Here is a 15,550-nt window from a genome sequence, read left to right as displayed (position 1 = left end):
ATGGTAAAAAAAGAGTATACCATCTATTTATTGAAAGAATTGAGGTAATGCCTTCCTAAAATCATTAGTTTTTAAAACTATTCATTAATTTTTTTAGTTCTTTTCTCTTTTACTTTTTAATTTTTTTTAGAAAAAATTAAATTTTTCTTCTTAAATTAAACTCTAATATGTTTCTTAGACTGTTTTTGAAGCCATAATCATTATGTTGATAACTAATGTTTTATATAAATTAGATTAAGAGGAAAAAAATAATTAATAGAATTATGTAGGAAATTGAGCTTAAAGCACGGATTACGAAATCATCCCTCTTTTTCTTATGAAGACAAATGGGAGAAAAGTTGTAAGATTTTATTTATTATTATTAATAATATTATTTTAACAAAAGTTGTATGATTGAGGACAGGGCATTACACGTGTCATGGTGGGCAATGAACCCAAAAATTGCGAGAAAGAAGTCCACGAATTCACAACGAATTTCACAAACTTCCGGGCAACAGCAACTATCGTCCATGTATATTTCTCATCTTCAGATACAAGCAGGAAAATAATTACTTATAAGAAAAAAAAAAAATTAAAAATTAACCAAAAAGAAAAAATAAAAAAGAAGAAAGGAATTTCATTCTCTCATATATTCTGTTTCCTGTCACGGAAAAAACCCACAAGAAAAGATCAATTTGCAACCACTCTCCTCCTTCAATGTGCTACTTGTGGTAAACTATTTAAATTCCTTTTGTTTTCTTTCTTGATTCCCATGTGTTTTAATTGTGTAGATTTCAAAATTATTATATGTGAGGTTTGATTATAATTCTATTCTTCTTCTTTTTCTTTTTTTAAGTTGTTGTTGTTATTGTTATTATTATGGGGGTATAATGTGGCATTGATTTGTTGGGTAGTTTTAAAATAATTGTTTAAGTGATCATAATTTTTATTGCAAATTTAAGATCTGACTTACATTCTTGTTACTTTGTTTATTAATTACATGTTTATTTATTTTTATTATTGGATGGCATTTGAAAACACAAAAATAGTCCACAAAAATGTAACCACTGACATGAATGTTAATGTAAAGCTGAGGATAACACTTCTCTTTTCTAGCTAAATCTGGAGGTCCCAAGAAGGATCATTCATCATTACCATATTATTATCTGTCAAAATCTGAGGACTAAAATTTCTTTCTTTCACATTCACGAGCACTCGAGTGTTCTTTATACGCTTTGCATCATCTCTTTTACCTTTAAATAAGTTTGAACTTTGGACTCACTTTATTGCCCTAACTTTTGGTGAATGATGTTGACCTGAATTGTTAGGTTGTCTGAAAACTATTTCCCACTGTGCCGGGAAATTGTTAGGCCTAAAAATAGCTTCCATGGGTGATAATTTTGGCATAAACATAGTTGCATTACTAAATACCGTCATCCTCTCTTTAATCTATGGTTAGTTAATCATGAGCTTAATGTCCATGATAGTTGATATATGCCCTCTCGAAGCGTTGTGTTAGGAAAAGTGACATAGTCCACATTGAGGGTAAAATTAGAAGAAGATGAAGACCAAAGTTGACGTTGATAGAATTAGTAAAGAAAGACGTGATATCACGTGAATTGGCTGAGGCTATGGCCTTAAATAGAGGAGAATGGAAACATACGATTCATGTAGTGGATCCAAGTAATTGGGAAAAGGTTTGGTGGTTGTTTGTTGTAGTAGTTGGTGCAACTTCAAAAGTAACCTTTGTTGTCACATATGGAAATAGAAGTGTACTTTCCTCCATTGAATAGGTACTCTTCTTGTTCTAAGAGTTTTGTTATACATTGTTCGTTACTATTGTTTTGTTTTGGGGGTATGTTCTGTCCGCTTGGAAGATTCTTCTTTTCCCTTTGGTGAAAGAGGGCAAAGGTGTGTGGGAGAAAGAATTCTAAGAGGAGAGGAGATTCTGTCCTCCAGAATAAGGAACTACATAACCTCGTTCAGTACTTGTAGAATATATATTCATTCCTTTAGTATGGGTCCTATTAAGTTTAAGTATCTTACTCGTTGAATTGGTGTTCTTAACACCCCCTGCTATCCCGGGACAAATCTACAGAAGTACCCGTTTGAGTGAGGGCTGCCCTACCAGCTCAGATTCACCTCTGGATGGTCAATGTGTGTGTGTGTGTGAGAGAGAGAGAGAGAGAGGCACTAACTCTTGTTTAAAGGGCTTTCAGTTGCCCCTGAGCTAGGGTACACACTGTGCTTGGTACAGAGGCCCCATCCTTCGATGGGTCCACTCGCTCAAGGGATAATCCTAAATGAATTCTTTAGTTACAGTTGTGCAAACAATCATGCTAAAAGAACTAACATTGGAATATAAGTTGACCTTATTGGTCTTTGAAAGTCCTCTCCTTAATCATTAGTTTATACCCCCTATATGGTGTTTGAAAGCTCTCAGGGAAATTTGTTGTTTAAATTTTTTTCTTAATGAAACAGGAAGTTACTGGTAGTTCAAAATTTTAAGATTTGTGTTTCAATCCCCTTAGTAGAGAAAATGAAGTGATGGTAACTGTTCCAACTCTTCATGAGAGGACTCGGAGCATTTGAGTCCATGAAAGATGCCTTTTTAAGTGCCTTTTGCTTATCACCACGTATCATCTTTTTTGTCCGTGGTCTGTTTCTCATTTTCTGATTCCTGCAAGTTGGGTGGCTGGCAGTGTTTCATTATATGGCTTCTATGTGGCTGATTTTCAAACCTAAATCTACTTTTTGGTACTTCTCATCCATCATTGCATCCATGCCACTGAAGCAGATCAGTACTGGTATCCTCTTACTGGTCATGTTCAACCAGTTCTTTGTGGCACAGTTGTTGATTGTCTTTTTCTTTTAAGGGCCATTTCTTAAAGCAATGCAAATGTTTTGGTTGTCAAGCATGCGAAACAATGTTTTGTGCAGATAATTTTAAAGGTTAGGTACCTCTTCTCACATCTTCATTAGGGAGACTAACTCAGGGTGGGACCTGTCAATTCTATTTTATATTTGCATTTTCTTAACCCCTCTTTGTGTGGAATCATTGGAAATGCATAGAACTTTTTACGACTCTAGTTTGTGACCGTGATTAAAGTATTTAACAGCTTATCTGATCTCCGTGATGTCCTTTTTCCTATTTTTTATTCAGTTTTATTGTACTCTCTTTTGTCATTCTAAATTGTTCCCATTTCGATATTTTCATCTACGGTCTGAGATAGAGCAGAATGGTGAATTAAGATTCATCTAGCTGACCCCAAATAGGTAGGAAAAGGCTTCATTGTGCTGCCTATCATATAAATTTTCAGCCAAATAAACTTCTCGTTTTGCTGTATGTCAAATTTTATTTCCAAGTGTTCAATCTATCAAAAGAACAGTCAGCATCTAATGCAACTGCAAAATCTTGGGAATCAATTTATAATTCATATAATCATATATTTGCTACACAACCATTTAGTGTCATCTAACCATAAATCATTGACTCAGTCACATATTCTTTATTGATATTCTAAGGCCAACTGATGCAGCTCTTAGTGGTTTAAAGTTATATTACATTCTTAACAACGGTATTGACAATAATTCTGAATTTCTCCTCTCCAATAAAAATGAGTGGTTCTTATTTTAGGAATCTTTTAAAATTGTGCAATAGACTGACTTAAAGCTTGAGTTTTGGACAGTATATTCCTGTTGTACAATCTACCAGTTCGTAACTATATTTAAGCTGGTATATGTTGCTAAATTGTACTTTCCAATTTATATAGTCATTTGAAATCACCTTATATTTTTTCAAAAAAAGAATTTAAGAGGAGGTTATGGTTATTTTATTTATTACTTGTCTATATGTGCCTTATATAATCAACCATGTTTTATTGCTTCAAGATTATGTCAATCTTAGTTTTATGCTTTTTTCTTTTTAAGATCTGAGCAGATACCCTAGTTTCTTTTCTTTTCTTTTCTTTTATTAATTTATTTATATAATGGGCACTAAATAAACATCTCTTTTTCCTCTCTCTTTTTTTTTATTTAAAAGCGATCAACTAGCTCTTCGGGCCTTGAAGGCCTTGGGCGATTGGCATTATGAACCAGCATTTGAGATATTTTACGCTGATGCCGATAAATTTAATGAAAATGTTGAGGAGCTCTATAAAAAATACAAAGGCAAGACATTCCATCCCTCTGTTTAAATCATGTATTATTTTCCTTAAATTTATCAGATTATCTTGGACTTGGTCCTGATTTTCTTGAAATCTCCTTTTTCCTTCTAATTGTGAACCTATTTCATGAACATAATTGACCATGTGAATAACTATATGGCATTCCAATCCCATCAGTTTGTAGCTATTGGTCCGCTATCTTGAGTTTTGGTAACTTCTTGGAAAAAAACATTTCTTATGCTAATATGCTTATGTGCATTTTTGTTGTTTTCTTGGCTTTGTCACTTTTCAAAAAAAATCCCCTTTAAACACCAGGTTTGGATGGGTTGATTTTTTAAGTTGTATGTTGCGTATGATGCTCATCTTCACTTCATTTAACATATTTGCCTGAATAGCAGGGTTCGCAGATTTAGCTTGTTGCATACTCTTTAAACTTGTAACTTGTAAGGATAGACATGGCAAAAATTTAGTTCTCCACCACATATGAGTGCGCTAGAATAGAAAACAAAAGAACAAGGGTTCATCTCTAGCTTCGTTCATTTGTAATCTTCCATGTGTAGGGTATTTGATAAAGCCCTTAATTTCAATAATTTTATAATATAAATTGAAATTACAAATTCAATGGGCTTTACCAGGTCTGTCTAATTCTTTGCATGTTATGCCTGCATTGTAGTCTTTGGTTTGAGTTACTTATGCATCACCGCTTGTTCAATAGGGGAGCACATTATTTTAATCCGTTCAATTTATAGAGTTGAGAGGGGTGAGGGTTGGGGAGGAGTATTGGGGTGTAGGACAGACACCTTAGGTTCTGATACCTTAGTACACAAAACTCCATACTAGACCTAGAGGGAGGGTAAATAGATCTCCAAAACTAAATTAACTACTTTTAATTTTCAACGAATTCTAGACAATTTGAAATTTAAATTATAATTAACAATCATGTAAAAATTAGCGTAGTGTGGAAATATAGAAATCATGCCAGAAACAAGAACACAAATTTTAGGTGAAAAATCTCCATCGAGGAATGGTAGCCAGTCCAAGCAGATCAGATCCAATATAAAAACATATATTTCAACCCTAGGTATCAGATTCTAAACCCTAGAATTACCTAAGTTACCTTAGATGCTGGCCCACACCAGTTGTTTCTTCTTAAGCACTGCTGCTTTCGATCTACAAATTTGCTTCTCATGCAATTTTTCACTTCAACTCATGGTTGGTCTCCTCTACTGGTCATCCAAGTTTGTAGGATGTGTGGATTGTATTGTGTTGAACTCCTTGATGAACACACTTGAATTAAAATTGATCGATAGTCAAGATCATTCACCACCTGATGCACTTGAATTAAAGTTCATCAACAGTCAAGATCACTCACCATCTAATGCTTGATGGTGAATGAAATAAATAAAAAAATATCTATAAATTGTTTGCTAATGCACTCTCTGTTTTTATTATGCTTTTACATGCTTGGTATATTTTTTCTAAAAACATAGGCCCTTTATATAGACCTTTGAGGCTGAAAAGGGTTAGGGTTAAAGCGTTTAAAACCTTTTTGGAAACTGCTTTTCCAACCTATTCAATTGATCCAACTTGGATGCAATTGATCAAACCTAGTCCAGTGAGTTTGATCCATGTTTCGATCCATCAAATTCTCTGCACTTAGGTTTGATTTAAAAACTTTAATGAATTCATCAACACATTCTTAAAAATCAAAACATGTTTGCATTATGCCAACATGAAAAATGATAAGAATGCACTGAAATGAACTCTAATTGTGGTCAGTGCGCAATCAAGAGTTGAATTTACCTTTATGCCTTTGTGGTATACTTGAAACCTTCATATTGCCCTTGGATTGAGGTAACTCAACTATTTAAATTTTGAAATATATATATATATATATATACACATATATATATATATATATGTATGTATGCATCATGAAATCAAAACTACAGATATCATTTTATAGCCAACAAAATCCTATTGACCTAACAGGTTTCTGATGGTTTGGGAGAAACTGTTTCATCGTCAGGAACTTGTAATATGTATACATTGCACTAGAACTTCAGAAGTGAAGGGTATCATGACACAGCACTCTTTGCTTTGTATTTTGGATGTCATAGAACCTTCTCCTCATGTTTCTTACTTTTAGATCACTTTGGATTCAACCCAAATTTTTAATTGGAACATCTTGAATTTTGTTCATTTTCAAATTCATTTTGATTGCTTCAGAACCTTTAAGCATGTACATGTTATAAGAAACAAATCTTGTGGCATGAAGTTGCTTCTTGATTTAGAAATCGTAACTCTTGAGGGAGTTGTTGTGCTCTGCAGATCCAGATGTTGATTTAATGTTGGCCGACGGTATCACTCAGCTCTGCACTGACATTGAGGTAGCCCTACCTCACTTGTCAATTGACTATATTTATACTATTAGGATCATAAAGTGAGTTAAGTTTTTCTATATGCAATTTTTATATATTAAGAAGAGCATATTCAAGCATTATGTTGTGTTGCTACTTGTATCTTATGGGCTATATTAAATATATTTTTTTTTAATTTATATGTTATTCTTTAAAATCTAGAATGATTTCTTAACAAAGATTTTTGAACCATTTTGCCTTGGCAGGTGGATCCTCAAGATATTGTTATGGTAAGTGCTGCATTTATACACTTTGAATCTGTTACATTACGATCCATGCATAATATTGAATATTTTCCTATGTTGTTCTGAAAATTTTTATCACTAAAGCTAGAATGAAATTTTAATTCTTTAAAAGTCCTGGTCCTTTGAGCTGAAAAAATATTTTGGGAACTTCAGAACTTCAGAACCTTTTGGGAAGATTAGGGTAGAGATGGAAGTTTCTATTAGATCTTAACTAAACTCTATATACGATTGTTTTTCTTTTTTCTTTTTATAAATAAAAATCCATCAATAAATAATGTGCCAGATTTAAAATTGTTGTTGACAGAAATGTGTTTTTTCCAGTTCTACCAGTGAGGGAGTATATTAGATAACAAGGTTGTTTCTTCAACATTGAAGTTACTTGAAAGCTGGTTGCATCCCTTCGCATATGGGTGATAAATCATTGTACATATTTCGTGGCAACTTTACATATGGGAATTAGATTTTTATTAGGAGGTGAAATTCAGATAACTGCTTTTATTTTACCCTTAGTCGAACGATACCTGGGAATATATGTCTGAATGGTTGTCAAACAAAAATGGAAAATATAAAAATAGCACACTAAAAGAGAATCATATACATAATTCGTTTGATTAATTATTGACAAACCCAATTATAGCTATAGTATATGGAGAAATAAAACTTTAAAATTCCATCTGACTGAGTATAAATTAAAGAGATTTGTACTAGAATGCCCTTTCAAGACATGTTCCTATCAAGCTATTGTCATGTGAAACTTATCCAAGTTACTAAAACCTTTTTTCCTTCTGTCAAGTGATAGAAAGGAGCGTTCTAATGAATAACAAAGTATCACTTGATCCTTCCACTTCCAGCAGGCATTTTAATTATGGCGACACCGTAATCGCTTCGCTTCTCTCCATCCATTCCTCTTGCATTCTATTCAATGTGGGCTAAAAGATCTCCAGGTATATCCAATTATATAGGCATAAGAAATCATCACTCTACCATAGGAGAAAAGGTAAAAAAAAAAAAAAAATCAGTTAATTAAACTGGAATGGGAGGAATCTGGCTAATCTTGTTACTTAACCACCACCATGACCTACCATTTTAATTTCAACCACCAGACCAGGTCATCTCTCTTGGGTTTTTTAGAAGCCCAACACTTGGACTCCATTTCCATAATTTTCTACTTCATCTTGCTGCTCAACCTCCTCTCCCCCATCTATTTTTTGAATTTTTATATATAATTCAAATGAATGTCTTTTCTGATCTGAAAATACTGGAACCCCTGCTTTTTTTACGGTTATCAATCTTAATAAATAGATATAACCACACAAGGAAATATAAAGTCCCACCAATTTGTTGCACTATTCTGGGGATGGTGTGGTTGTTTGTCTGTGTATATGAAGAAATGCAAAGAAAGTTAGAAGGGCATTTACTTCAAGAAATCAATTATTCAAACAAAGCTGGATGGAAGTTATGGTGTCGGTTTCTTGATTTTTTTCCCCCCTGGGGTTTAAAATGATAGGGTAATAATTTTGTGGGAATTTCACAAAAATTTCTTTTCCTGAGGAGTATCTTAATAATTACATATATATAAAAAAAGGTCGAGCTCAATACAGATGTAGATTGGAGAGTTAAGTCACTTATGTTAGTGAATTATGAAATTAGAATGTTTGACATGGTGGTGACATAACCTTTAAAAAAAGAAAGAAAGAGAGGCAACTGTGAGGGACTTTGGTCGTGCCTTGGTCCTCACTTAAATAAACAAATGGTATTGATTGAGGAATTTGGATTCTTAGAAAGCCAGAGAGTCGTAAGTTGCAATGTTAGAATTTAGATTTTCTTATGATTGAATCTGAATAAAACTTTCGTGTGATGAACTCTCTTGCCATGTAAGATTTTTTTTTTTTTTTGAAATGTCCTTTAACTTAACAATCATACAAGACCAGGAAGGCATAGTTAGCTGTGAATGATATTGTGGAGCTCCTTTCGTGCTCTTTCCATCATTTTCTTATAAGTTCTAAGCTTCAAGTTTTTTTTTTTTTTTTTTTTCTTTTTTTTTAGTTAGCTTCAAGTTATTTTTTTTCCCTTCTTCTCTTTCATACTTTGAGGCAGTACATTCTTCAATGGTTGTATCATTTTTTTGTTGATGAATTTATTAAAAAAAAACATGCTATGATTGAATTTATTGTGTTATATCTATAACCGATACAAAAATATTTGTTGAGAAGTCCTTAAAAGTTGGCCTTGCATTTTCAGTGCATGCCAGTAGTCTTTTGGTTTTTGTGTGACCTGGATATTAGTTGTCAAGCAAATACAGTGATAACTTGGATAATTTTAGCTAACATAATCTTTTATATTCCAATATGTAGCTGGTTTGTTCATGGCACATGAAGGCTGCCACCATGTGTGAATTTACCAAAGAGGAGTTCTCTGCTGGATGTAAAGCTCTTGGGTAAGTATTGATCAAATCCTTAAATTATGTTTTGTTGCTCCCTTCTTAAGTAATTGGCTCCAAAAATAATACAATGAAAGTAGTATGATGCCAATTTGCTGAAGTTTAATATTTCAATGGCAGGATAGATTCAACAGAGAGGTTCCGTGAGAGGCTAGAATTTATGCGTTCCGAGCTTAAAGATGAAAGTACGTACAATGACGTAGAAATTTCTGTTGTTAGTTAAAAGTAGTTTATAATTTTTTTATGTAATGTCACTCTTGGTTGAAATTAGTTCAAATATTGATATATTTCGAGGAAAGCGAAGATTTTTTGATCGACCTGATACCGAACTTTTGTTATTTTTTTTCTAAATTAATTGTTGCTTCTTATTATTGGACAGAAAAGTTTCGTGAGATCTACAACTTTGCTTTTGGTTGGGCAAAAGAGAAGGTATGCAAATACTAGGGACAAAGACTTCATTTGTATTTTTTTCATGTAATTGATTTTCTTGAATCGGTTCTCTTTTTATCCATTAATGCTGTTAAGGATCCTCCAAATTTGTTATAGCTCAGTCTTCCCCTTTTTCTTTCACTATTTTTTTGTTTTCCTTATCTGTTTCGTTTTTCTTTTTCTTTTTTTCTCATCTGTTTATTTTTTTGGTAAATACGAAAGATTTAAATGAGGAGGAATATACAGAAATGGTGAACCCTGCAAATCCCAAACAGGGGGCAAGGTCAGAGGGCCCCAAAAAACACAGCCCAAAGGCAAATTAACTCCAAATTCAAAAAGGATGAACAAAAGCAAATGCAGACATTGCCCAAAATAAGAGCTATGCTCTATAATATTATCAAAGACAAAATATAATTCAAAGCTACAACTCCACTTCTCTATCCATATATGTACTACTTGTTCTTCTACATCTCTAAATACGCATAAATTTTCCAACTTCAACAAGATGACTACAATATAAATTTAAAACAACTCAAATTACTGGACACAATATACTAGGCAAATAAAAATATGGGTAGTTGAGTAGAAAGATCCCCATTTCAAGCCAACGCAACTCTTGGTCTTCTACTTGGCCACCTTGGTATCCACATGGTGTTGACATGGTTGCCACTTTGGCACTACCTCATCTTCCTCGGGTGAAAAAGAACTTCCACAAGTTTACATCTAACTCTATGATATTGCGACAAGTCTTGAACATTGACAGTAGGATGAGTGAATATTTGGTGGAGTTCTAATCTTATAGGCAGGATCATTGATTATCTTGATAACTTTGCATGGGCTAATCTTTTTCTCCTTGAACTTGTTGTGAAAAGCAAAATTAATAGCTCTTTCTTCAAATACATCCACACAAGATCATCTTCATGAAAAACCTTCGTCAGGCAATGAGTATGAGCTTCTTTATACTTCTCATTACTCTGTTCACACTTTTTCCTCAACCACGACAAAGTGAAAAAAATGCTACGATTCTCTAGTGAAGATTCGGGAGCTCTTTCCTCCTTAGTTAAATACAAATTAGAATTGAAGAGGATGGTACCAATTACATGACATGATCTTTTCATTAAATAAGTTATACATCACTGTATCCTACATTCTTACAAAAAAATTCCTGTTTTCTTATGTATATGTATACCTATACATATTCCTACTAATTTCTATTTATTTTCAACATATCGTAAAGAAAAGAAGTTTCAAATTGTGAAACTTATAGATAAGTACAAATTAGAAATGGAGAGGATGTAGACTTGGTAGTGGATACGGCAAGCACCTTACTGATCAGACGACATGATTTTTTCATTAAATAATTTATATATTTCCTGTTTTCATATGCATAAACACACATATATAGTATTTTCTGTTTATTTTCTAAATTGTCAGCATATCTGATGATTTATGATACTAAAAAATTTGTAATTTGGCAAAGATCTTATGGATTTGTGATACAGATCCTGATTTAACAAATACAGTGATAACGTACTGCTGTTAGTCCTATTATATCCTTGCAAATTTTTATTTTTATTTTTTTGGTGGTGATAGATGTTAAAGCTAAACATTTAGTGGTTTTTATTTGTGATGCATCCGTATAATGGTTTATGGCTGTCTAGGTGTACTGTTCATGCAATTAAAGACTATTTCTTAAATGACAAAAAAAACTTGCTGTTCTTTTTATGCAAATGAAAGGCATATAAAGTTCCTCACAACTTCAAATCCATTTATCTTCAAAAAGAGAGTGGATCACGAGTATTTCTGTGGAGATGGCTAGTGGACCTTATTATTGTTGCTTTGGGATATATGAAGCACTCACCAGATTTCAACTATTAATGTCTATCTGACAAAAAAAAATAATGTTTGTCTTATGAAGTTTTGATTACTTTAGGTATCTCGATGGCCTGCAGGTGATGCTATTTGTTTGTCAAAATGCAGGGTCAGAAGACTTTGGCACTGAGTACGGCATTAGGGATGTGGCAATTGCTCTTTGCGGAAAAGGATTGGCCGTATATGGATGAATGGTGTGAATTTATACAGGTAATTTCATGGAATATACCTTGATCAATTATTTTCAACTTCGTGCTAGAAAGTTGCTTAAGAATGAGTACTGAATTGTCATACCATGCTATGCTCGTTCAGTAATTTAAATTTCATTTAATTGGGCTAGAACACTTCTCAGTGATTATATTGTCTGCAGTTGATTGAGGAACTATGAATGAAAATGTTGTAGCATACTTGGACCCATATGATCAAACTATTTATATCATATTTAGATATCACAATGCTCCCCTTATTATCAAAGAAGCACGTAAACTTTTATGGAGGTAGTGATCCATGTTCATAATATCTTGGACATCGACACTTCATGGGCACCAATACTTGTTTGACATCTCATAGAAGTTCCCATAATTCAAAAACAAGTTTTATTATTCGAACACTAGGCCCATGATCTCAGACACCATTCGACTGTGGGCTTATGTTGCACAATTACATATAGGAATCATATTTGTATCAAGCACTTCTGGAAACATGATGAGCAGACCTTAATTTTAATTCCACAATATGTAATTGTTATGTACTATATATAAATGCATGCATATGGAAATTAATATTTAAACATTATTGTGCAAATAATTTAGGTCTGTAAGACTGTAACCAGTCTGCCTTTCCTAGGCTCTTTGACTTAAAGGCAATCACGCTAGATAATGACCTTTTCATATTGTCACTTCTTCATTTTTTTCATGTCTTTTTTAGGATCTCCTATGTCATCATATCGGTGCCCTAACTTAGATTACTATTAAAAAGTAAGGAGAAAGAAACATATATCTTTCTGATCTTTCCTGTAAATTATTGTTTTGTCAGTATCATCTTCTAGTACCTTGATAACTACAGTTCAAGATTACGTTTTTTTAATATATATATTGTTTCTTTTGGATTTTGAGCAAGAATATTGTTTCATTTGTATTTTTCATCCAACTTGCTACCTATGTTGAGCTTGTATATACCTTATGTTGTGAGGACTCATGCACGAGACGTCCGATCCCTAAGACATTGCGTTGGCCAACTTGCTACCCATGCTGCTTGTATAGACCTTAGTTGGAAATAGTTTGAAATATGAGCATTTATGTCCTTGCATGGCAGACGAAATAGAGATGTTTTTCCTTGGTTTGTTTTGGAAGGTCTGTTTCCGCAGCATGTTACGTGAATTTTCAAAAAGATTAATATATAGTTACTAGTTATTTTCTTGTTTGGTAGACATGTCATAATTTCTAATGCTCTATTATTTGGGATATCATATTCATGGATGTGTTCTCATAGAATTGCTGAGTTTCGGTTAAGTCTCTAATTCAAATGGTCCCAGCTCAGCTTGTCTTAATTTATTGTTTCATATTTCAGTTGTTAACATGTATAATTAAACATTTTGATGCACTCAATTCAGGAGAAGTATGGTAAATCAATTTCTGAAGACCTCTGGTCACAACTACTGGAATTTTCATCGGTAAGATATGAAGCATCCACTTACGTATTCCTTGGTCATATGTTATGTTGCTTGGCTCATAAAATAAGCAGTTTTTTTTTTCCCTTTCCGTTGCCTTTTCTTTTCTGGCCCCTTGTTTTCTCATCTGAAAATTTGATGTTAAAACCACGTGTCTCTACCTGAGGATTAAAAAAGGTTCACTGCAGCCATCCCGTTGAAGGATTTAATATTTAAGTTACACCCTCTCTAAGAACTTAAGCTTTTGAAGTAGATGATTATTAACATGGTATCAGAGCCAAAGGTCTTGAGTTCAAACCTCACCGTCACCTTAATTAAAAATTTGAAAAACACGTGTTGTATCAAAAGAAGGCCACGCGTGAGAAGGCGTAACAGCTTAAGCTTTTGGAGTAGATGGTTGTTAACATATCCTAAAGGAGGCAACCATAGAGCACAAGCGGATTGAGAGGGGGGCTTGGGTGGGCTTGAGCCCCCCCCCCCCCCCCCCCCAAAAAAAAAAAAAAAAAAATTTAGTACAGGAAAATTTAACCCACTATCAAAATAAAACAAAATTTAGTAGTAGTGTAATAGTATTCACCCTCCAAATATTAGCCCATCTAAACAAGCCCAAGATTTAAGTTATAATTTTAAAATAAAAGCCCAACCAAACATGTCTAAGCCAAACAAACCCTAAAGCCTGACTATAGAGAGATGAGAGAGCTCCCTCTAATATATCTAAATTCCTAGTCTTCTATGTAACCGAGACTCTCTCCCTCTAACCCTATTTCAGTATTTTTTTAAAAAAAAATTCAACTCTTTCATCTTTCTATCCCCATTCTTCGTTAGCTCCCCCATTGACAATTCCTGGATTCGCCCTTACCATAGAGGCATTTGTACAACTGGGAACAAGGTTTGAAATTTTGGATTCCCTGTCATCTTTTAAACCGATTTCAGTAGGCCATCAATCTGGTTCTTGTCAAAATTGAATTTCGAAGTCTCTTTTGTCTAATGATTGTAATTTTTGTACTAGAGAAGTACTGAATTTTGTACTTCTTGAAAAGGATAGTTTTCAGAAGAAAATGAGCATATAAAGAATAGGTAGTTGTTTTAACCATGATTCTTCTTATGTAATCATAGTGAGGCCAGTGTAGTGAATTCTAGTAAAATGCTATCACAAACATTTGAAATCACTAATGTTTGTCGTGCTTATTGTTGATGCAGACGATAGAACCTTCACTATCGAACTATGATGCTGCAGGTGCTTGGCCATTCCTTATCGATGATTTTGTTGAGTTCTTGAATGAGAACGAGATACCTCAAAAAAAGTCGGCTGGGAATGGAGTACCTCAAAAGGAGGGGGCCGAAACTCCGAAAGAGGAGGCTGAATGATCGAGCCAGAAATAGTGATGGATAGCTGAAGTTTTGGTATATGTTCATTTACTTTCTTAGTACTACTGAGTTGTTTGTGACATGATTAAACTCTGTTTTATCTTCAGATGTAAAATTGACAATTCAATGAAAAGAAAAAACTTGGATTGAATTATATATATAAAACTCCAGTGCTCTGATTGACACTCTCAGTATTAGAATTGTAATTTAGCTGGTTTATGAACTCCACGATGAAATGTATTTACAGGCACCCAGTGAGCTTCTTTTAGATGTCCCTCATGTTGCCAATTTGATTGAATGATCGACTGGTGCAGAAAGTGTCGTGTTCTATCGCTCTCATACATGTTAGAAATGTGCTTACACTAGAGGTTATAGTCGAGTGGTATCTCCTCCTTTACCTTCCAAATGGGATGGTGAGGGTTCGAGTTCCCGTAGGGACAAATGGGTGCATGATTTCACTGATATCCTTACCAAAGAAAAAAATAATAATAAAAAAATTTGTGTGTGTCTGTGTGAGAGAGAGAGAACATATGGAGTCTAAAGAGCCACTAATGCATCCAAGCTTATTTAGCTAGCTCTTTTGTTTCTTCTTCCAGTCTTTTACCATTGTTTTCAATTACATGTAACATTAAGGGGGCAACAAGAGAAATGCTTTCAAACTAGTGTCACAACACCACTCACACTAATGTGTGTGTGTGTGTGCGCGTGTAAATTAGGGCCTTTATTCATATATATGAGTTTAGTACTTCATGATATGATGATCATAAAATTTGTTAAAAATAAAAATTTAATGATTGGATGAAAAACACAACAGTTAAAAAATGCTACCCATTTCAGTCCTACATTTAAGACAACTATGAATAGAAGGAAATGAATTAAATTTGTTCTCATATGTTTGTGTGTGTGTGTGTGAGAGAGAGAGAGAGAGTAGTACTAACGAGAAGCCAAAAGAAAAAAGGAAC

At 33.7% G+C, this 15,550-nt stretch overlaps 1 protein-coding gene across 2 annotated transcripts; it reads left to right on the top strand.

Moving 5' to 3' along the window:
- Positions 1–485: 485 nt before the first annotated feature.
- Positions 486–14,778, top strand: LOC132312389 (uncharacterized). 2 transcript variants are annotated; one of them, XM_059810744.1, is made up of 10 exons: positions 486–710; positions 4,022–4,149; positions 6,477–6,535; positions 6,772–6,795; positions 9,165–9,247; positions 9,371–9,435; positions 9,630–9,679; positions 11,660–11,761; positions 13,164–13,223; positions 14,421–14,778. In XM_059810744.1, exons 1-10 carry the CDS (start codon positions 697–699, stop codon positions 14,586–14,588), a joined length of 753 nt encoding a protein of 250 aa, XP_059666727.1. In that variant the 5' UTR covers positions 486–696; the 3' UTR covers positions 14,589–14,778. The 2 variants fall into 2 exon arrangements, with proteins under 2 accessions (XP_059666727.1, XP_059666728.1); XM_059810745.1 differs by lacking the exon at positions 486–710 and adding an exon at positions 2,693–2,931.
- Positions 14,779–15,550: the final 772 nt, after the last annotated feature.

The sequence above is a fragment of the Cornus florida genome, unplaced genomic scaffold (assembly GCF_030987335.1).
Source record: "Cornus florida cultivar Cherokee Brave unplaced genomic scaffold, ASM3098733v1 CherokeeBrave_3.0.0_Hap2_Chr06, whole genome shotgun sequence".
Lineage (NCBI taxonomy): Eukaryota > Viridiplantae > Streptophyta > Magnoliopsida > Cornales > Cornaceae > Cornus > Cornus florida.
The sequence above is the reverse complement of the archived record's forward strand: the minus strand, read 5'-3'. Positions and strand labels throughout refer to the sequence as shown.